This window comes from Hemicordylus capensis, chromosome 5 (assembly GCF_027244095.1).
Source record: "Hemicordylus capensis ecotype Gifberg chromosome 5, rHemCap1.1.pri, whole genome shotgun sequence".
NCBI classification, from domain to species: domain Eukaryota; kingdom Metazoa; phylum Chordata; class Lepidosauria; order Squamata; family Cordylidae; genus Hemicordylus; species Hemicordylus capensis.
This window is the reverse complement of record NC_069661.1, coordinates 186,027,237-186,050,231: the sequence shown is the minus strand read 5'-3', so window position 1 is coordinate 186,050,231 and position 22,995 is coordinate 186,027,237. Positions and strand designations below refer to the sequence as shown.

The following is a 22,995-nucleotide window of genomic DNA, read 5'->3' as shown; positions in this document are numbered from 1 at the left end:
TAGGAGGGCCTTCTCTGTGGCTGCCTCTTCTTTGGAACACTCTTTCCCCTCACATTCATTCAGCCCCCTCCCTGGTTGCTTTTAAGGCTCTTCTTAAGACACGCCTGTTTTTCCAGGAGTATTTCTTTCTCTTTTTTAAATTGATTGTTGTTGGTATTTCTGTTATTCACTGCCTAGAATCTTTGGAGGAGGCGGTATGTAAGAAATCTCAATCGATCAATAAGTTTTCTAATAGGTTTTAGGGCAGTGAACTTCACTATTTTTCAAGCGGGAGCCACTTTGACACACACACAGAAAACCCTTCAAGGTGAGAGCCATTTCCCACTGTGCTGACCTCTGCCCAGTACTGCGCTTTTGCCAATGCAGAGAAGGCCCTTTAGGAGAGACAGAGACCTCTCTTAAGAGTTCTATGGGGAAAGCAATTGGAAGGGCTACACGGAGTGCATGCCTCAAGAGGACTCAGTTTCCCTTAACAGGACCCCACCCCACTCCCCACACTGGGCGAAGTACAGCACTACACAGTGGGAATGGTTGCCTCCACATGGTGCTGGGGGACTGAGCAGAGTATTGTGCTTCAGCTGAACCTTCACACCGGCCCAAAAAACAATTAGAGGGTCACACTGAGGGTTGATGGGTGCTGCCACTGGCCAATGGGGCCTTACAAAGAACAACACTGATTTAGAGTCTAAATAAGATTTTTTCTTTGTTCTTCTCAAAATGTGTTGTTGTTATTTTGTTGTTGTTGCTATCTCAGCTAGTCAATTGCCCATGTTGGTAAAAAGTGGTTGTGGTTGTTGTTGTTATTATTATTTTGTACTACTGCATGTAAACAGTTAGCCTGCATACATTCGAGTCACTGTGGCAGCTTTTTTATATTGTTCCTACACAATGTTTTTTCAGCAGGTCTTTAAAATAAATAGACAGCTAAGCTTTGTGATACAAGATGTTCATTATGCTGGCATATAGGAGATAAGTGAATGTTTTATCACACCACTGTGAATAGTAAAGTCAGCTGTACAAACAGGAAACCTCTTAGCTTTTATGTTGATAGTTGTGAGTTTTCTCTGTTTTGACTGGGATTTGTCTTTGTAAAGCTCCTCAGAAACAATCATTGCTATTTGTCTGTAAAATACATAATTAAATGTTGTTGATTCAGAAAGCCACTATTCTGACCTTGGCAGTTAAGAAGGCCAGCATTTTATCAGTTTTTCTGAGAAAAGGTAGACAAAAATGACACACAAGCTGGTTCAGTGACACATATTTTTTCATGGGAAGCTCTATGTTATAGATTTAATGGACTCCCCGCCCCCATTTGAACCAGCCCCCAAACTGAATGAATTAAAAATTGCTATAGTAGCTATTATATGTGGTACTGTAAATAGCACCTGCTTATATGCAATCATTTCCAATAATTTTAATGAGCCATGGTTGCACTTAAAGGTAAAGTGTGCCGTCGAGTCGGTGTTGACTCTTGGTGACCACAGAGCCCTGTGGTTGTCTTTAATAGAATACAGGAGGGGTTTATCATTGCCATCTCCCGCGCAGTATGAGATGATGCCTTTCAGTATCTTCCTATATCGCTGCTGCCCGATAGAAGTGTTTCCCATTGTCTGGGGAACATACCAGAGGGGATTCAAACTGGCAACCTCTGGCTTGCTAGTCAAGTCATTTCCCTGCTGCGCCATTAGGTGGCCATGGTTGCACTTAGAAGCTCCTAAATACAGACTGAGGATGATCAAACACACAATAATGCCTATAGTCAATAATTCTCCTCACTATCCCAAAGTCTTATACATTTTCCATCAATCTTAGAAATGTTTTTGTTTCTTAGCACAATGTTAGATAACCTGGCCAAACAACCTGAACCCCATATTCGGCCTCCATATTTTGCTGCCAGCACCTCCAGAGACTACTCCCAAGGCCAATTATGCTGATAAGCCTAAAGCTTATTGTTACAGTAAGGCAAGAGATGGGAAGGTGCTATGCCCCTTTTATTGCTTTCAAATATTTTATTTATTTATAGTTCAATTTCTATACCACCTTTTGTAAACTCATCCAAGGTGGCTTACAAAAATTAAAATACAACAATACTCCATAAAAATTACATTAAAACATTAAAAACCATACAACACCAAAAAAAATTAAAACATTAAAAAACAATACTCCATAAAAATCACATTAAAACAATAAAAACCATAAAAACACCATAAAGCAACAGCAATTACAAAAAGAGAATAGCAGGAGAGCTGAGAAACCTGGCAGGCCCTAAGGGGGGGAAAAGCCTGAACAAATAAGTCTTCAGTTGTTTTTTAAAAAGCAGCCACATACACTAAAGAGTGGACACTCACTGGGAGAGCATTCCAGAGCCTGGGGCAACAACAGAGGCGGCCTTGTCCCATATGCACGACAATTTCACTTCTCTCAATGCTGGCACGCATAGCAAAGCTCCCTCTGACAACCTTATTGGACAGGCAGAAATCCTTGGGAGCAGGTGGTCCTTCAGATATCCAGGGACCAAACCATAAGGGCTTTAAAAAGTAGCAACCAGCACCTTGAATTGGCCGGAAACAAATTGGCAGCCAGTGTAGCCATTTCAAAATAGGAGTAATATGCTCTGAGTGAGTGGTTCCAGAAAGAACCCTGGCAGTTACCTTCTGCACCAGCGGAAGTTTTTGAATATTCTTCAAGGGCAGCCTTGCGAAAAGCGCAGTGCAGTAATCCAGCCATGACGTGACTAACTCATGGGTAGCCATGGCCAGATCTGCCCTCGAGACACTAGCCAAAGCTGTGAAAAGGCACCCCTGGCTACTGCCTCCACCTGAGGATCCAAAAGCAGAGTCAGGTCCAGCAATGCCCCCAAGTTCCACACTTGCTCTTTCAAGGAGAGTTCAACCCCATCCCGAGCTGGTTGAATCACCCTATATCCCGATTGGCTTTCCTACTGACCAACAGCACCCCTCTGTCTTGTCTGGATTTAACCTAAGTTTGCTAGCTCACATCCAGCCCATCACTGCCTTCAGGCCCCGGTTCAGGCCATTTCCAGGTATTGCACAACACTGGTATTGACACACTGGCAATTAAATACACAAATGCCAAATGCTTCTCTCACTCCCCCTTCTCCACACACTAGAGGTTAGTTGGTATGTTCTAGCTGCCATGTAGCCACCGCTTAAAATTGTTCCTTACAGCAATTGTAAACATGCAGAACATTTTAGGTGAAAGTCATATGGTGAGCTACACATCAATAGTTCGCCATGTGCTGAAAGCCATGCCATGTACAACATTTTAAAAAAATCTTTAAAAGTGACACAGCAGCATGTTTTTTGTTAGCTTGGATATTTTTGTTGGGGTTGTGTTACTCAAATTGTATGCACCAGTTATGGGAATTACTCCAGATTCCTCAAGTAGAAGTTTCATGTGCTGAGACCCCAAAACCATCAATATTTGTTCAGATTAATAATGTAAGGAAAGGTGGTTTGGCTAGCCCTCAAAAACTACTTTCAACAGTCCTATGCAGTCTATTGCCATGAAATACTACTTAATAGAGACAGAAAGATAACATGGTGTGTGTGTGTGTGTGTGTGTGTGTGTGTGTGTGTATAGATAGATAGGTCATATATACATACGTGTGTATTTTCGCAGCTACCATCTGTAAATTGTTTAACACATTATCTGCAGAGTGCATAATAACGTGCTATTGATCCATGCTTTGAAATATTTTATGACACCAAAATTTAATTTTTCATTTTGTAGATGGTACAAAATTGCACTTTATAATGCTAATGACTAGCTTAATTGTTTCAGACAGCTGTAATACAATCATAGACAGCTAGATACAATCAAGGTTTAATACCCAAGTATAACAAGCGAAGCAACATTAAGTCTACAAAAGATATTTATTAGATCTAATCATTAGATCTGAAATGCAAAAACTCCACAAGTTATTTTCCAGCTCCAATTAGCTGCAATAACCAAAGTTAAAGGAATTATAAACACAACACCACCACCCCTTTAACATAGCCTAGGAAATATTTCTTTTGAGCTAAATATTAACCACATGCTATATGATTATTTACAAAATCAGAGACAAGACTTCTACAAAAAGCCTTGAACAGAATCACATAAACCTTCTGATATGGTACTGATGTAATGAGGCCAAAATGTTTTGCCATTTTTGTTGCCACTTTTTGCCACACTATTTTTGGTGCAGTGACTAGATTACTTTTATGGAATATTCACAAGTCAAGACTGCAGCTTCCTACACACCTATATATTTTGACCCAAAAGTTTGTCCAGTATCAAGGGAATACAGAAATACCACTGTGGTGTCATGGTTAGACTAGACCCAGGAAGCACTGAGTTCAAATTTTCACTCAGCCATGAAATTCTCACTGAGGAAGTGGCGTGCACATGACCTCCTGGCCACCGCTCTGGAGGGATGCAGGGAAGGCAGTAGCCCACCTGCCTTCCTGGCAGAGAAGCAGCAGCTGTTTTTGCCTTCGGCGTGCCACATGTCCACACAAGCAGTGGCCCAGCAAAGGCAAGAGCTGGGAGCTAGAGGACTTCCCCCTCCCACATCCCAGGGTGCCCTGTCCCACGAGTGTGGTGATGGCTCACACAGTGCAGCCATTCCTTCCACCCCCAGCTTCCTACCAGAAATGGTAGCAGGCCAGGGAAAAGCCTTCTGACCCAGCGGTGGTTGTACACACTATTGCCTGCAAAGGCTAAACGAACCTCAGGTTCGCTTAACCTTGGTTAACAGCCGGGTCAAAAAGTCAAGCAAGTGGGACAGGGGTGGAAGTGCTAGGATTGGAATCGATCCCAGGACTCCACACGAGCAGCCCAATCAGGCTGGGCTGCCCTTGCCCGGGTTGGGCTGCTCGTGTGCACAGCCTCACTGCGTGATTTTGGGCCAGCCACTGCCTCTTAGCCTAATCTATCTCACGTGTTGTTGCAAGGATAAAAGGGTGAGGGAGAAAAGAGACCCATGTACATTTCCCAGAGTTTGATAAAGGAAATGGGGTGGGGAAAGTGTAATAAATGACACTTATTACTGGAGACAGAACTGTCACAGCACAACTGTTCTGGTTTAAATAGAACAGGGTGTCCAATTCCTAGCAGTCTCTAGCTGAAATTGTATCAGGGGAAATACACTACTTCAAGCTATTTAGGATACACTTGATGCGTCAGACTTTTCAGAATTTACCATTTAGATCACGGCAAGATTAGTTTACTATTTATATGACCTGCTATGCATTACAGAGATCTGGTCAGGAAAGGCTAGTGGTCCAGTCTGGTCCCAGCTTCTCCCAGTGGGATACTCTGTGGTGGAGCAGGTGAGAGGATGTAGGCAAGGAGACACATCCTTGCCCACAGAGTCTGTACCAAAGCCCAGGGACCAAGGATAAATTGGGACTACTACTGGTGTGCAGACCACTCCATTGTTCAATTGAGTCCCTAACTGAGCTGATGGACCTGTTTGCAGGATTGGCATTTGAGTTGCCCAGACTGTTGGTGGTGGGGGACTTCAATGGTCACTATGGGACTGGGTTGTCAGGAGTGGCTCAGGAGTTCAGCAACCATTTCTGGGGCTGGACCTTTCCCAAGTGGTCTCTGGACCAACACACGTTGCTGGTCACATGCTCAATTTGGTCTTTTACTCTGATCAGGGTGGTGTTCCATGGGCAGGGACTCCTGTTATTTCCCCAATGTCATGGATGGACCACCATCTGGTTAAAGTAGGACTTGCAACCACAACCCACCTCTCCAGGGATGAAAGACCCATTAGGTTGATCCACCTGAGAAAGTTATTGGATCCAGTAGGAAGCCTTGGAAGGGTTTTGAGTTGATTCTGCCAATGATTCCATCAATGCTCTGGTGCAAACTTGGAATAACAAACTCACCAGAGCAGAAGACACAATTGCTCCTAAGCATCTTCTCCGACCTGCTTCAAAATTGGCCCCATGGTATTCAGAAGAATTATGGGGGCTGAAGTGGCGAAGTAGACAATTAGAGTGCAAATGGCAAAAGACTTGACACGAATCCAAGAAGTTACAACATAAAGCACATCTGAAGTTCTATGCTCTGGTGATACGCACAGCAAAGAAGCAGTTATTTTCTGTCCATGTTGCAACCACAAGTTCACGTTCAGCAGAGTTGTCTAGGGTTGTGAGAGAGCTAATACAAGCCCCCTCCCCCTTGAATCCAAATTTAGAATGCTCTTTAATATCTACATGAAACTACTGAGATATATCATCACGAGATTTGGTGCAGGGTGTTATCAATATGCTGATATTTAACAAATGATGACACCAACTCTATTTCTCCCTATCAGCTTCATCAGGAAATGGCATAACTTCCCTAAATGCCTGCCTGGAGCTGGTAGTGGGCTGGATGAGGGATAACAAACTGAAGTTGAATCCAAATAAGACAGAGGTACTGATTGTCGGGGGTGTGTGTGTCAAGACCTGAAAGTAGGGGTGTGCACGGAACCGCCGAACTGCGGCCCGGCACTGGGGTGGGGGGTTGCTTTAAGAGTGGGGGGAGGATTTACTAACCCCTCCCGCCGCTTTCCCCCTCTGGCGCCCGTAGTTCCTGTAGTAATTGAGGCGGCAGGATACCTCCCTGCCGCCCCTTCCCCCGTTTCACTTCTCAAGGCTCCGTGACGTGCACACACGCAGAAGACTTCTGGGAGCCTTTAAAAGTGAAACGGGGAAGAGGTGGCAGGGAGGTATCCTGCCGCCCCAATTACTGCCTCCGCCAATTACTGCCGCCACCACCGCAATACCTCCTTGCCATCCCCCGCCTTAGGATATTTTTAAAGACGTGAAGCGCGTGTGCGATGTGCGCATGTGCAGAAGACTTCTGGGAGCCTTGAGAAGTGAAACGGGGGAAGGGGCAGCAGGGAGATATCCTGCCGCCCCAATTACTATAGGAACTACGGGTGCCAGAGGGGGAAAGCGGCGGGAGGGATAAGTAAACCCTCCCCCCACTCTTAAAGCAACCCCCCACCCAAATCGCCTGAACCGCCCAGGTCCAGACTGGTCCGGAGGCCTTTAGAATGGCTTCCAGACCGGTCCGGGCACATCACTACCTGAGAAATGGTTTAGATCTGCCTGTTCTTGATGGGGTTATACTCTCCCTTAAAGATCACGTACATAGCTTGGGGGGTGCTCCTGGATCCAAAACGCTCTCTAGTTTCTCAGGTTGAGGCAGTGGTCAGAAGCACTTCTTATCAGCTTCGGTCGATATGCCAGCTACACTCATTTCTGGAGGTAAATGACCTTAAAACAATAGTACTTATGCTGGTAACCTCCAGGCTTGACTACTGTAATGCACTCTATGTGGGGCTGCCTTTGTACATAGTCTGGAAACTACAACTGGTACTGAATGCAGCAGCCAGGTTGGTCTCTGGGACAACCCAAAGGAACCATATAACTCAGATTCTGAAATAATTGCACTATCTGCCGATATGTTTCCGAGAGAAATACAAAGTGCTGGTCGTTACTTATAAAGCCCTGAATGGCTTAGGTCCAGGGTACTTAAGAGAGCACCTCTTTTGTCATGAACCCTGCTGCCTATTAAAATCATCTGTGGAGGTCTGGTTACGGTTGCCGTCAGCTAGTCTGGTGGTGACTTGGGGCTGGACCTTCTCTATGGCTGCCCCAAGGCTTTGGCATGTACTCCCTGTCAACGTAAGAGCTTCTCCAGCAATGCTTGCTTTTAAAAAGAGCCTTAAGACACACCTGTTATCTCAGGCTTTTAATTAAAACTAATTTTAAACTGTTTAATTGTTTTGCTCTCTGAAATTGTTTTAATTGTTCAGTTATGTGTAGCGTTTTTATTCTGTGAAAGTATTTTAATTGTTCTAACTTGGGCTGCAGTAGACTCTGGCTGGGAATCATGGGAGTTGTAGTCAACAACACCTGAGAATCCCTGTTACAGGGAACACTGGGACTGGCAGCCCATAAGTGCCAGGAGGAGAATGTCTGAGCCACTAGATCGGCTTAAAAATAGTGGCCAGTATTTAAAGGACTGCATATCTGCACATACGCACAAGAGAGAAACAGAAATGCTATATGGCAAACTGCTTTTGAAATGTAGGAGGACTTTGAAAAGTATGGATGGAATGGACATGGGGGCAGTCTGGAGTTCAAAGAAGAAAAGACACAATGTCCATTAAAATGATCTGCTGCAAAGACTGGTGGATCTACTTGTTTCCAGAGTTCTTTGGGAAAGAGCAGGAGATTGCAGCAATCGCGAAGGTTTGGACTGGGGGATCGCAGTCTATGGCACACTCTCCCTCTGCACCCAGTGTGGGGTCAGCAAGTGCACAACTCCATCTAGAGCAGTGTTTCTCCTCACCTAAGGGGTTTTTTTGGGAGGGGGTGGATTTTTAATGTGTGACATGGCAACAGCTGTCTTAGTTTAAAGAATGACAGCTTGTTTTAAGAACAGGAACAATCATAATTTTTAAAAAAATCGGAGGCGGGGCTGGTGCTCCCTCCAAAAGTACAGTAGGCAGAAAAGTCTGCCTTCTTGGACAGAGAGACTCTTGCAATGGATGTGAGGAATGTTGCGATGCAGTCTATATGGGGCTGCCCTTGGAGATGACTCAGAAGATTCCTTCAGCTGGTGCAAAATGCTGCCACTCATCTCTTGATGAATACTGAATGATAACAATATGTTCTGCCAATTTTATTCCAATTGCACAGGTTGTTATGTGCTTCTAGGTTCAATTCAAGGAGCAGGTACAGTGGTCCCTTGACTTACGTAAATAATCCATTCCAAACGCACGTTCGGAGGTCGAAATTTTCATAAGTCGAGGAGCGCACCACAGAAGTCTGAAAACATTCGTAATTCGAGGAAGCAGCATCTAAAAATTCGTAGGTCGAGTAAGCTGAATCTAAACCGGCAACTACTTCCGGTCTTTTTTGTCGCTCGTAACTCAAAAACAACGTAAGTCGAGTAGTTCGTAGGTCGAGGGATTACTGTACTTACTATCAAAGTCTACAGTCCAGATTCCACATATCTCAAAGTGTACATTTCCTTATGTTGACTCGCACACTGGCTTTGACCCTCTTCTCAAATCGTGCTTTGCAACTCATTTACATCCACTGCTCTGAAGCTCCCCTCTTATCACCCAGGGTTCTATTTTCCTCTTTTTATTGACCTTAGTTTAGGTCAATAAAAAAGTTCACCAAAAAAGTTCTGAAAATGGTTTACATTTCAAAAGACACAAAATAATGCTTCCCTGTCCCAAGGGGCTCACAATCTAAAAACAAATCATGATGTAAACATGCCCAGTTTCCACAGGGGGTTAAAAATTCATCTTTCATTTGGACTTTGGTTCAGTTGTCTAGTTTGGTTGCACTGCTGACCCGGTTCTTTTGGCTTTTATTTCACTGAATTGTTACTGCTGAATTGTTTTTATTTGTACACCACCTTTAGTATTTGAAAGGTGGCTAACGAATGGTTTCAATAAAATTAGAAAGAAAAGAAAATTTAACGATCCTACTGGTTATACCCAAGAACCTTAGGTGTGCCTGAAGCTCTTCAGATCCTGTCCAGACTTTTATAACTTTGCTTCAAAATTAAGCCTCACTGCTGTCCTGTTTGTAAAAATATTTTTCAGTACTTGCACAACAAGGTCAGTGAACATGTTCAGCACAAAGTGACACTGAAAGTATGCCAGAAGACCATGGCTAATTTCCATATTGTGTGTTAACTGACACAATCTGCAAATGTATACAGGTGGTCATGTTGCACCTACTGGAATCAGACTTACCCACATCCTTGAAAATACTCTGTTACTCATATTTAGAACCAACTAGGAGGCCATTTTCTTTTCAGATACAGTGAAATATACTTGATAAGCAGTAACTACAAGTCTTGGGAAATAGCTCCAGGCCAGAAATGGATGCCGAGTATGATCTCATTTATCAGCAATAAGCTGGAGTAGAAAGCCAATGATGAAGACTGTGTAGTCGAAATGTGTTTGGCAGATACACTATGGATCATATTTTACAAACAGAAGAGTCTTGTAGTGAATGTAATTGAGAGATTCTATATTGCAACTCTGGAGAAAACGTATTGCATACACTTGCTGTATATAACGTCCAAGTTTGTTATTGTTTAAAGTTGTTTATATTGTTGTTTACTCTATAAACCATATATATATATATATATATATATATATATATATATATATATATATATAAAATTTAGTCTTGATTTTCTTGTTAGGATTTACAATATCACATAGCCACAGGAAATTTCAGAACATAGCAGTATCACAGAAGCAAAGATTGCTTCCCTTGCCAATCCCTAGTAAGCAAAAGGACCCAGCAGTATTTGTTACTGCTGCCATGAGGTTGCTTCCCATGCAGGAGAGTCTGAGATGAAGCAGCCCCCAAAACTCCTCCTACCTGCTTCCCTGCACTACAGGGGAAAACATGATTCTGAAATTGCTACCACTGCAAGACCGCTGAGTTTTCTGAAGACCCAAGGGTGTAGTGGCCTAGCAGCAGTGGTTACTCCTCCTGCTTGCAGGTTTTGTGGGTCTGGCACAAAGAAGGACAACGTGATTGTTGCCGCCGTTGCTTCAAGGCCAGTAGTGTGGGGTGGGGCATAAATGGTCCGTGTTCTCACCGGCCACCCCCACCCGCAAATGGCAGTGGCAGTGTGCTACCCACCTCATTCCTTTCTGGGGCCACCTCACCCACCCTTCTCCTGCCAAGTGCCCCTATGCAGCAGCGGGTTCCTTGACCCAGCAGCCCACAGGGAAACCACCCTGCCTCCAATGCTCAGCTAGCCACCGTGCATGTACAGAGGCCAGCGGAGCAGTGGGGGCACGGTGGGTCCACCAAGTGCCTACAAGAGCATGGAGGAGAAAGGGTGAGTGAGGCAGCTCAGCATGAGTTCTTGGAACCCATGCGCACTATTACAGCTCCGTCCCTGTTCAAGGCCCCATGTAACATATGGGTCAATATCCAATTGTAACCTGTGAAGCAACCCTAACACTGCATTTAATGATAGAAGCACCTTTCAAAATGCCGATTTTCTTCTATTTAGCAAGGAGAGAGCAACTGGCCCTGGCCCGCTCCAGAACAGCACCCCGCCAATGGCTGTTGCTGGTGTCTGACCTATGTTTCTTTTAGACTGTGAGCCCTAAGGGTGAAGGGCCAGGGAACCATCTTATTTATTTGTATATGTAAACCACTTTGAGAACTTGGGTAGAAAAATCATATATAAATATTTATAGTAGTAGTAATATTGCAAGTTGAATACACTTCACATATATGGCTGTAACAGCAGCAGCTGATGCGGGGCCACAGGGCTGTCCTTAGAACTATATAGGAGGAGTGTATTCATCTTGCTGCACTGTATAATTAAATACAATCTTAGGATTGCTTACAAGTTAAAATTTACAGTTCCACACTTATGTATGAAGACACACAGAAATTTGCTTTCAGATACACATATATATCGAAAAGAAAAACCACGCACACCACATCAGTTGTATATGGATTGCTCTCTGCTTGGGACACAATGGCAAATGCACACATGCACCCTTCACAGTCAATGTGATTCATGTTTGTTATACTCTACTGTCTGAACCCAATACAACAAATGGCATGGGAAGCCATCATAAGTCAAGAACCAAGGTAAACACTAGCAAGTCAATAAAGTGTCTGTGTTTGTATCAATTACATTTGGGGAGTTGGGCTTCCCAAGTTGACCACATAACTAATATAACAAAGACTGAAAACACCTATTTTTAAGACAGAGCATGCACACCCTATTCCATCTGGGAAACAAGAAATGAGTATATGCTTCCAGAATCTGAGACACTGAGATTCTAAACAGTTGCTTCACTTAGATGTGCAGAAGTCTGTATAGTTCTTCCTATGTACTCACTCATTTTTACATCAAAACAAGACAGAAGTCCCTTCTGACATTTTTTAAAATTACATGCACTTGAAAGATCACTTTAGTACAGTTTTCAAGCTATTTAATTTACTGTACCTGGGTATAATACAATGCCATGCTGCGTGTTAATGAAAAAGATACAAGACAAAGAATGTTAGCTTTAGAGAGATTATGAAAATAAACTGAGACACATCTTAAACAAAATGCTACTGTAACAGAACTTGCAAAAATAATTAAGGCTGCAGTCCTTTGCACTCTTACTACTGAGTAAACCCCATTGAAATCAATGCAACTTACTTCTGAGAAAATATACACACAGTTGTGCTACATATATACCTACCAATGATATTCTGGTTTGTAACCAATAATTTTCTTAATTGTGAGAGTACTACAAACTTTCTCTGATCTTAGTATTTGGGCAGGTTCATACAGCAAGGGCTTTAAAAGTAATATAACAAGCAGCACCTTGAATTGTGTCCAGAAACTAATTGGCAGCTAGTGAAGGTGATAAATTATGAAAGGCCCCATGCTAACTTCTCATATTAAGCTTGACAGCAGCCTATCCGCAATATCCTGGACTAGATATAGTTTCCGAACACTTTTCAAGGGTCGCCCCATGTAAACTATGTTACAATAATCAAGCCACAATGTGACCAGGGCAGTAGGTGATAATGCCCAGATCTGCCGTTTCCAGGAGAGAGACAGCTGTTGCACAACCTGAAAGGTATCCAGGACCACGGACAGTTCCAGAACCACCCCAGATTGCAAACCTAATCCTTCAGGGGAAGTACTACTACCCTGTCTGGAACAAATAAACCCCTGGACCCTGAATTAGCTCTCTTACTGACTAGAAGCACCTTTATCTTGTTAGGATTTAATTTCAACTCATTTGCCCACTTCAATTCCATACTGCCCCCAAAAAATGACTCAGGACATCCACACCTTCTTTGGCATCACTTGGAAAAGATAAATAGAACTGGGTGTCCTCTGCAAATTGGTGACAACCCAGCCCAGCCTCTTAACAAGTGGTTTCAAACAGGTGTTAAATTCAGCCAAAGAAACCATGATTTCAAAGCATACGCTTAACTCTTTGCCAATATGTTGTTGGAACTAAAAAGCACTTAACTTCACTGGATTGCACCCTATATATAAAACATTATTTATGACCCAGATTGTATTTCTTTTTTTGTTTGGACACATTTTCAGCCCAATCTTATGCATGTTTACTTGGAAGTAAGTGTCAGAGTTCAGTAGGATTTACTTCCTAGTAAGTATGTTTCAGATACAGCCTTAAAGTCTTGCATCATCTGAATCTGACATCGAACGTACAATTTCCTTTTAAGCAAAACACCAAGCAAAACACCAAAAATACAAAAAAACCTCTTTGCAAATATAGTCTGACATTTCAGAAGCAGCTATTGAGTTCTAACCAAATCTGTATTAACACAATACCACTAGTTGAAATTTTGGAGGTATTTTACATATATATATATATATATATATATATATATATATACACACATATACATATATATATAGAACAGAACCCACAAAAATTAAAATGTATATACATGATTCATATGGCATGGACAAAGCTTCAAATCAGAATGATTCTTGCTTGTCTCCTCCATCTACCCGGATATTAACAGAAAATAATTTTTTTTAATGCTACAAAAATGTTTGCATGTTTTTTAAATAAGTGCACACACAAACAACATTACTTACGCCGTTTTTGTGAAACTGCTTGCAGACAGGCTGTTACAATATCACAGTTCTTCTGCACTTTATGTGAAAGTCTGTCCTTTTGTTTCAGAAGGCGAAGTAATTTTGCTGACTGAACACAAATTCTGTAGCTGAGCTCTCGAATTATAGTCATCAACTCGTTGGTATCTATCAGTAAACAGAAAATAAATCAGGCCAGTGGCTGACTCCTATGACAAGAACACATTTATTCCCATGGTAATCACATTCATTTCTCTCAAAAGGGCCTTCTCCTCCTATACATTCATATTCTTGGGAAAGTTCTATATCCTCATTTAAGAGTCTGTAGCCTGTCACACCCTAACAAGTATACTGCAGAAAAATAATTGGCGACAGCTTTATTATTTATTTACATCCAGTGTTGGTTTGTTACAGCAAACATAATAAAGAGTCTTGTAGCACTTCAAAGGCTAAAATTTATTTCAGCATAAGCTTTAATGGGCTAAAGTCCACTTCAATAATACCAAGTTATTCTCACTTGGTAGGTATGTTTACATATGTGCACATGCATACACACAGACACCTCTGCCAACTGAGAAGTATAACACTACATCATGCATCTGATGAAGTGGACTCTATTTAGAAAACCTTATGCTAAAATAAATACTGTAGTCTTTAAGACGTGTTACAAGAGTATTTTGAATTCTACATTACTTCTAGGTCACTGCTCCCCTCAAAAGCACACAGAGCCCAAAAATGTAGGAGCCAGACAATGGACACTTGGCAACATTACTAAACTTAATAATGGACATTGTGGGGGCAGGGGGTGCTAAATGGACTTCTCTTTATCCCCTTTACAAGTAACATACTTAGAACAGAAACAGGACTGCCTGGAACAAAGAAAGAGTTCATTAAATTATGCTTCCTCTGAATACCCAGTCTAGGCACCCAGTTAAATGTCTAGGCATCATTAGGGTTGCCATATGGAAAGATGACAGGTCTCCTGTACCTTTAAGAGATGCACAGAAAAGGGAATTCAGCCGGGGTAGCTTCTCTTTCCCCTACATGACAATCTGCACCTGCTGAAATTTCCTCTTCTGTGCATCTCCTAAAGGTTCAGACCTGTACTCTTTTCCATATGGCTGCCTGAGGAGTCATGGCTCTCTGGTGCTTGGGATTTGTCAAGATGGCAATGGTAAACCCCTCCTGTATGCTACCAAAGAAAACCACATGGCTCTATGGCAGGCCTGCTCAACTTCGGCCCTCCTACAGATGTTGGCCCAGAGACCAGGGCTAGTGGCCCCTGTGGCTGGGGCTTATGGGAGTTGTAGTCCAAAAACAACTGGGGGGCCTAAGTTGAGCAGGCCTACTCTATGGTCTCCAGGAGTCAAAACCAACTTTACCTTACCCTAGACATACAGGTGTGCAGAGTTTTTAGAAATCTCAGTTCATCAGAACCATTAGAGGGGTGTGTATGTGTTAAAAGCCTATCTAGAGACCATGTTTAATGAAACAGGATCCCTAACAGGATTCTGTTACACAGTTCTGCTTCACTAGTTTAACACAGCAGAGCTGTCCTCGAAATTTAATTCATCTTTTACACAACATCCAACCATGAGTCGCCCTCTAGTGGGTAAAACAAATGTCAGAGACCAACATTAACTTTCTGTTCAAGTTAACAGCTGGTCGGTGTTTATAAAATTAGCTAAAACAAACAGGGAAAAGTTCTATCTATCAGCAACGAAAGATAATTATGGCACTTAATCTAAGTGACCATTACAAGCACTAGGTGCTTTGATAAAACCACAGCCTCTTTGCTTCAAGGGTAGAAGCAAGAGCAGCAGAGGCAGATGGGGAAACACAACAAGGAACAGAAAGAATGACATTCAACAGGAATGGTAAAGACACACAGAAAAAGGGAACAGTCCATTCAGACATACATACAGAACATTAATACACATTATAGAAGGTATATAGGGACATAAGAAACTGCTTTCTACTGAGTCAGACCATTGTTCCATCTAGCTCAGTATTATCTACTCTGACTGGCAGCAGCTCTCTCAGGTAGGAATTTTTCTCAGAATTTTTTCTGAAAATGCCAGGGATTGAACCTGGATCTTCTGCATGCTACGCAGTTACTCTATTAACCAGCTACAGCCCAGCGGTGTGTGGACAATGGAGCAGGGGGGGATGAGCGTCCCTTGGCTGCCATGGTCTGGGGAATCGCCAAGGCACCCCCGGCCCCAGGACACCCTCTGCTGTTCCTGACCTTCCCACTCCCAGCCGGCAAGTTCACCAGCTGGGAGCTGCATGGGATAACCCTTCCCATTAAGTAACTCATGGAAATAGTCCTCGAAGGTTTCAGGGCTGGAAGATGTCCCGACAAGAGTGATTTGACTGATAACATGGCAAACTGAGGCAGTTGCTTCAGGCAACAGATTATGAGGGGAAAGCAGAAGCTGCACACCCCCCCCCACCCCATTTTGTTTTCTACTGCACCTGCGTCACCTCCCCCCCCACTATTATCTGTCTCCTCAGCTCCACCACCACAACCATGGTCTGCCACATCAGGAGGACCACTCCATTATCCTCCTCATGATGTTGTATTTGAGAAAGAAACCAGGGACAGAGCAGCAGAGGAGGTAGGGAAGAGCAGAAAGTGGTGGGCTAGGATGGAGAAAAAGAGGTGAGAGAAGGGATGAGGGATTCAGAAACCAGGATGCCAGTCTCCAGGCCTAATTTTTAGATCACTGGTGGCGACTACTAGGTACTTGGATATTTGTAACCTTGTTCATATGGGTAGCATTTTCAGAAAAGGAAAACTTGTTGCAGGAGGATAGACAAAACACCCATAACTTTATGTTTAGAGAGGAAAGACAGAAGGGGAGCTAGAAATGTGTGGATCAGAGCTGGGCATGTTGCATTAAGACATTAAAACCAACAGCATTATAAATGAATACAATAATGCTCATAGATCAACATTCACTAGGCAAAACAGCTGGTACACCACATTAGTAATTAACTCCTACCAGAAGTGCTTATTAAATGCAGTCACATGGTAGTATTTCTAAGGGACAAAAGAATGTGCCAGCAATGCCACATGTCGCAGTGAGCATGGGAGAACATCTGTAAGGTGTACACACCTAAAAGAGCATAATTATCACTGATATAAATGCCAAGGAAAATATTAACTCAAGTTACAGTCACACCCCAATGAAGAACAAAAAAAGTATGTTTTGAGTAAGCTGCTAACAAGAATGAAGACAGCTCTCATTGTCGATAGATGGTGTTGCCTTACACAGAGTCAGCTCACTAATCAGTCTGGCCCAATATTGCCTGTTTTGACTGGCAGCAGCTGCCCAAGTCTGTCCTGTTCTCCCAGCCCTGTTGCTATCCAATATTCTTTAGCTGTCTGGACGTGCCACAGATTGAAACCAGGACCTTTATCACTGAACTAGAGGTCATAGGAACATAGGAAGCTGCCATTGGTCCATCGAGTCAGACCATTGGTCCATCTAGCTCAGTATAGTCTACACAAACTGGCAGAGGCATCTCCAAGGTTACAGACAGGAATCTCCCTCAGCCCTTTTCTGGAGATGCCAGGGAAGGAACTTGGGACCTTCTGTATGCAAACATACAGATGCTCTTCCCAAAGTGACCCCATTCCCAAAGGGGAAGATCCTACAGTGCCCCCATATAGTCTCCCATTTATATGCAGACCAGGGTGAACCCTGATTAACAAAGGGGGCAATTCATGCTTGCTACCACAAGACCAATTGTGCATGACTCTTATGAGGACTAAACCATGACTTTGGCATTATTAGCACCATTCTCTAACTAATGGAGCTACTCAGCAAGCTTAGGGACAGTCACGAGCTCCAAGATTTGACCTTGGGGCTTAAAGAGTTAACCACTGCCAGCAGTGGCCTGAACCAAAAACTTCAGCCATTTCCTGAAAAGGGCTCCATTCTCTCTCCTCAAAGAGATGCAGGAGCACCTAGCTGTCTGGAAACAGTAAGATAATAAGGTACCAATAACACAGGATCCCGCCAGTATCACTGTTCAAAAGCAAAACATACAGAGCTGGTACTGAGGGCAAGTTGTAAGAACATAAGAACAGCCCTGCTGGATCAGGCCCAAGGCCTATCTAGTCCAGCATCCTGTTTCACACAGTGGCCCACCAGATGCCGCTGGGAAGCCCACAGGCAAGAGGTGAGGGCATGCCCTCATAACATCCTAACAGGAACCTACCAATATTAGGAGACAGGTTATGAAATCTTTCTTGACCTCTTATTGGTTAATTGCTGTTGCTGAGCAAATTGCTCAAAGGATAATAACCCCCCAACATGAAAATATCAAGAAGTCTGGTGCGGGGGGGGTGGGTTATTGCAGCCCCTGCAATGCCCGTGAGGGTCAGATCCCCGAAGAGGTGCTTCAGTGGCAGCAGCGGGGGGGGGCATCTTGCCACTCTGCTGATGCCCCCGTAATACACTGCCTGAGGGGGCAGCTTCACCTTATCTCATGACAAGCCCACCCCTGAAAATTCAAGAAAAGATCTCAAGATGATCCCAACACCAAGCTAATTGTGGAACACTTGCCAATTACACTGTCTTGAATCTCTGTAACCTCTCCCAATACATTAGCTTCTTTTGTTTTAATAAAGACAACTTTCATTGATTTAACAGCAGCACTAAGTCCACTGGTGATTAATTACAGTTCTCCTTCACCCTGATGAGTAATAGAAGCTGTCTAGGGAACTACCTGGAGCTGCTAATAGTATGGATGCAGAAATATTCTCAAGCAGAGGAGTTCTTACCCCCGGACCTTTGGAGGTCCAGAGAGGCCTCCAAAGACCCGGGGGCCTCCTGCTGCCACCCCACACCCACTCCACCGCTGAGCCAAATTGTGGCTTTTCTGTAATTTTAGCTGCCATGTAAGGGGGTGGGGGATTAGCTGAGCAGGCCTCCCCTTCCCCCTTGGCCGTGGTGGGCGGAGCAGCCCCTGGACCTGTCTGTCTGGCCCAGCGGCTCTCAAAATCTGCAAGGTGCACCAGCGCAATTCGGATAGATAGTCGCAAGCCCGTGACATCAGGCATCAGGGACTTCTGGCCATATCCGGCCAACGGGAGCAACGGGGCAGCAGGGAGGTACGCTGCTGCCCGATTAGCTTTCTAAACAAAGGACGCCGGAGGGCGGGAAGTGGCGGGAGGGGTAAGTGCACCCTCCCCTGCTCTTAAAGCAGCACCCCCCCCGCCACCTCTGAACCAGCGGAACTGCTGGCTCTTCGAACCGGTTTGGAGGCCCATAAAGGGCCTCTGAATCGGTTCCACGCACATCCCTAGTCAAGGTGGCCGGAAATGACCTCGGAGGTCATTTCTAGCAACCATTTGGACCGCCCAAGAGATTGAGAGCTGTTTTATGGCTGAAAAACAAGGCAAAACCCGTGATTTTGGGGGGCAATTTTCGGTACTGTGGATGACAGCAGGGCACACTAGGGCAATTTGAGTGGCCATTTGGGGGTGATTGGGGGGATGGGGCAAAACCCACATTTTGGAGGCAATTTTGGGGTGATTTTTGGTGTCTGGGAATCTAACCCCGTGATTCCCATTGCCCTAAACCCCCATTATTCACGGATTCGCTATCCGTGGGGAAACCCATGGAACTGAGCCCCCGTGAATAATGGGATTCTCCTGTACTCACCTTCAATTCCTGCTGGGCTCCTTGCAAGCTCCCCTGTATACTTCCCCACTAAACACCACAGAAACTGAATGCCACACAGACCCCAAAACAAGCCCGGGCAAAAATAAGCCCTTGCCAAAAAAAACACAAAACGCCAAATTCAGACACACACACACTGGGACTTCTCCCCTAAAGAGATACTAGCACCTCAAAATCTCCCCCTCCTCTTGTCTGTTTGTTTGAAGAAGAGGAGCCCTTAAAGGAGCCCGTAGTGCTGGGCACAGCATTGCACAGTGAGAATAGTCACCGCTGCATATTGCCATGGGGACTGTGCAGAGTATTCAGCTTTGGCCGAAGCTTCACAGAGGCCCAACAAACAATTCGTCAGGGAGCTGCATTTAGGGCTGATGGGGGTCGCCACTGGCCCTCAGGCCTTACAGTGAAGAACACTGCCCTGGGATCATTTTTATCAATACCTATGTAAGTGCCAGGGTAACAGCCCAAGAGACTAAGCCAAGCTGCAGGCAGGAATGCCATAATGGTTTCATGAGCAGATACACATGAACAGTTATGTACAGACAAAGCATAAGATCACCCTTGCTAGTAAATATTGACTTTGTACCAGAATTGTGAGTTCAAAAGTTTTGCAATGCATACTTTGAAGAATGAGCAAAAACAATGGTAATGTCTTGGACTGCTTTCACAGTATGATGTTCTAGCTCTATCTTCCATCTCTGGCAACCTTTGTGGTCAGCCCGGACTGAATGTAAAATAACTAAAGTCACTTCACACAGTTCCAGGCAGGAAATATTTGAGGTGAGGCATCCTTTACCACTTGGCTTGTCACCATCTTGCCTTACAGGTAGGTTTGTGAAATGGATGTTCTCTAAGATTGTTTAGAGAAGAGCAAACATGACAAATGATTCCAAACACATGACATATGAAGTAAAGCTGAATGAACAGGACGTTAGCATTGAGAAAACCAGGATTTAAGATGGAACATAGCCATTTTCCAAGCCTACCAGGAAAAAAAGAAAGAGTAAGAGAAAGATGTTTTCTTCAGCAATAAACTTCTGACTCAGTTTAAGCACTTGAAGTTGGGGAAAGAAGAGGTCAGTAGGACTTAATCTCAGCCCTCACCTCTGGAACACAGTAATAATAAAGCAATTAGTTTTCCTTATTTATTTGTTTGTTTATTTATTTATTTAGTACATTTATATACCACCCCATTAAAAAGTCCCTAGGCGGCTCAAAATATAAGAACCATTAAACATTAGCATAATTAAAACTATTTAAAATACAATAAAAACTCTAAAACCAAAGCTTTCCATGAACAAGTGCAGGTTGCTTTTTATCTCAATCCAAGTGTCTGTACATGTGGAACTGGGGCAACCTTCTGAGTCAAGCAGAGCAGCTACTAAAAGAAAGCAGGCACCTCTCTGATGATGATGGGGTGTCTATTCAGTGGCAGATGCCCCAGGTTCAGTTCCTGCCATCTCTAGGAGGGCTGGGAAAGGCTGAAACCTTATGCTGGAGGCTTTCTGCCAGTCAACAGTGAGCTAGATGGACCAAGGGTCTGACTCCGTATAAGGCAGCTTCTTATATTCCCTTAATACTATCTTAGGTATGCCACCACTCTTAACAGCAGGGCCAGGCAGACAAAAATTCAACAGGTATAGTGTGACCCAGAAACGCACCAGGCGAGAAGGCTTCATCTGTTGACTCTCTACCTTGCATGCTACCGGGAGGGAGGTCAAAAAGTGTGGGTGGGGGGAGTGACAAGACAACCCTCTACCTTTTGGGTACGAGGCCACCATGGAGACACCGGAACACAGGACCTTTGGAGACCCGTTTACCTTTCTGGGCCAGGTACTTCCTCTGGTGCCGCTGGCCCGGCCTCCGCTGCAGCTCTTGCAGGACGCGGGACTCGGCGCTGCTCCCCCTGCCCCCGGGGAAGGCGTCGGAGCCTGCGGACGCCTCGGTGGAACTATCCACGCTGTCGCGATGGCGGGTCGGCCCCACGCTGTACAGCTCGATCAGGAGGCCGTTCACCAGGGTGGAGGCGCGGCTGGCCCTCCGGCTGGCCCCATCCGCCTCATCCTCTTCCTCGGCCAGGCTGTCCGCGCTGCTGCCCACCCGCCCGCGGGCCGCCTCCTCCGGGACGCAGCAGCACTTTCCTGGTGGCGCCTCCTCCCTGCTGCTGCTGCTGGCGCCGCCGCCGCCGTTGCCCAGGTCGACCTCCGCCAGCTCCATGCCGCCTCCCCGTGCGAATGAGCCATGCGAATGAGAAGGATTCCTCGCCTCGTCCCCTGTCTTGCCGCCTAAGCAGCTGCAGGGCCAGAGTTCCGGGTTTGGCCCATTGTCCAGGACGGGGGTGGAGGAGGAAGAAACTTCTTTCCCCGATTGAGGCTTTGCGCCAGCCAACCGGCCACCTTCCTGCCTGTCCCCTGCGCTCAGTAGAACGCGCCGCTCTGTTGCACTCCTCCGCGCACGGCCGTCCCCCCTTCCTTCTGCTGCTGGGTGGCTTCCAAAGAATCCCACACTCGGCGCACCTGCCGCTTCCAGCCAATCACAGTGACTGGAGTCATCGTTCTCCGGGCCCTTCCGACGTGAAATCGTTCTTATAGAAGTCATCAGCAAGTTTGATTCCATATTAGTTTAGGACCCAATTCGGATCAAAGGTTTCTTTCTCGACACTTCAACATTAAATTAGCATAGACAGGCTAAAATGACTGTCTTATCGTCAATCTGCTGTGTGAATGGTCACTGTGCTTTGCAGTGCTTACATCTGAGCGTTCCAGAGATGTGTTGCCGATTGTGCCACTTGAATTTCACAGCTTTTTGTCCTCACTGTTTACAGTTCCTCTGTCTCATATAGATGCCTCAGGGATGTAACTATAATAGGGCAAGGGGAGACAGTTTGTTTGTTTGTTTTTACATTTATATTCCGTTCTTCCTCTAAGGAGCCCAGAGCGGGATACATAGTTATGTTTCTCCTCACAACAACCCTGTGAGGTAGGTTGTCTGGGGGCCCACTGCCTTGGGGGGGGGACCCAGAGGCAAGCCACATGACTGACTCCCCCAGTCGCACCCGCCCGGGCTTCCTTCAGTTGTATTCATCCTCCGAAACTGATGTGAGTGTTAAGACTTGGAGCTACCAGAACAGCATGTATTTCTCGAGAACCATTAAATGACTTGCATAATCCACAATTTAAAAAACTTTTAAAAAAATAATTTAGGATGATGTTCATGAGCTGAGCTTCAGTGAGGGGGGGGCATTTTAAAATCTTGTCTCTGGGTCCACTCCAACCTTGCTACACCCCTGAGATGCCAACATCTAATGAAATAGGTTCTAGTTCACAAAAACGTATGCCATAATAAATCTTTCAAATCTGTTAATCATTCAAGACCTGTGTATGTGTGTATCTGTTGAAGTCGTGTAACAATTGAGATCACAGATTTTTACCCAGAACGTGATCTTAAATATGGATACACCAAAAAGTCCCATTACCGGGACTTAACCCCTAGCAAGTGTTATTAGTATTACAGCTTTAATGGGACCAATGTTTGGGATTTTCACGATGTAATAATGTATGTTTTTACGATGTAATAATAATGTTTGGGATTTTCACGAGTCCCTACAGAGATTCTGTGCCTGAATCAGCTGTACAAAAGGCAGAAATTC

General features: G+C 44.5%; 1 protein-coding gene across 3 annotated transcripts in view; it reads right to left on the bottom strand.

The window, feature by feature from the left end:
• TBC1D30 (TBC1 domain family member 30) overlaps positions 1–21,824 on the bottom strand; it is a 64,071-nt gene extending 42,247 nt beyond the window's left edge. The window contains exons 1-2 of one of the 3 annotated variants that reach the window (XM_053255088.1): positions 21,167–21,824; positions 13,657–13,821 (exon numbers count right to left, since the gene is read on the bottom strand). In XM_053255088.1, coding sequence (XP_053111063.1) covers positions 13,657–13,821; positions 21,167–21,563 — 562 coding nt within the window. In that variant the 5' untranslated portion in view covers positions 21,564–21,824. The remainder of the gene's footprint in view (positions 1–13,656; positions 13,822–21,166) is intronic. The other 2 variants (XM_053255089.1, XM_053255090.1) reach the window with 2 other exon arrangements.
• Positions 21,825–22,995: the final 1,171 nt, after the last annotated feature.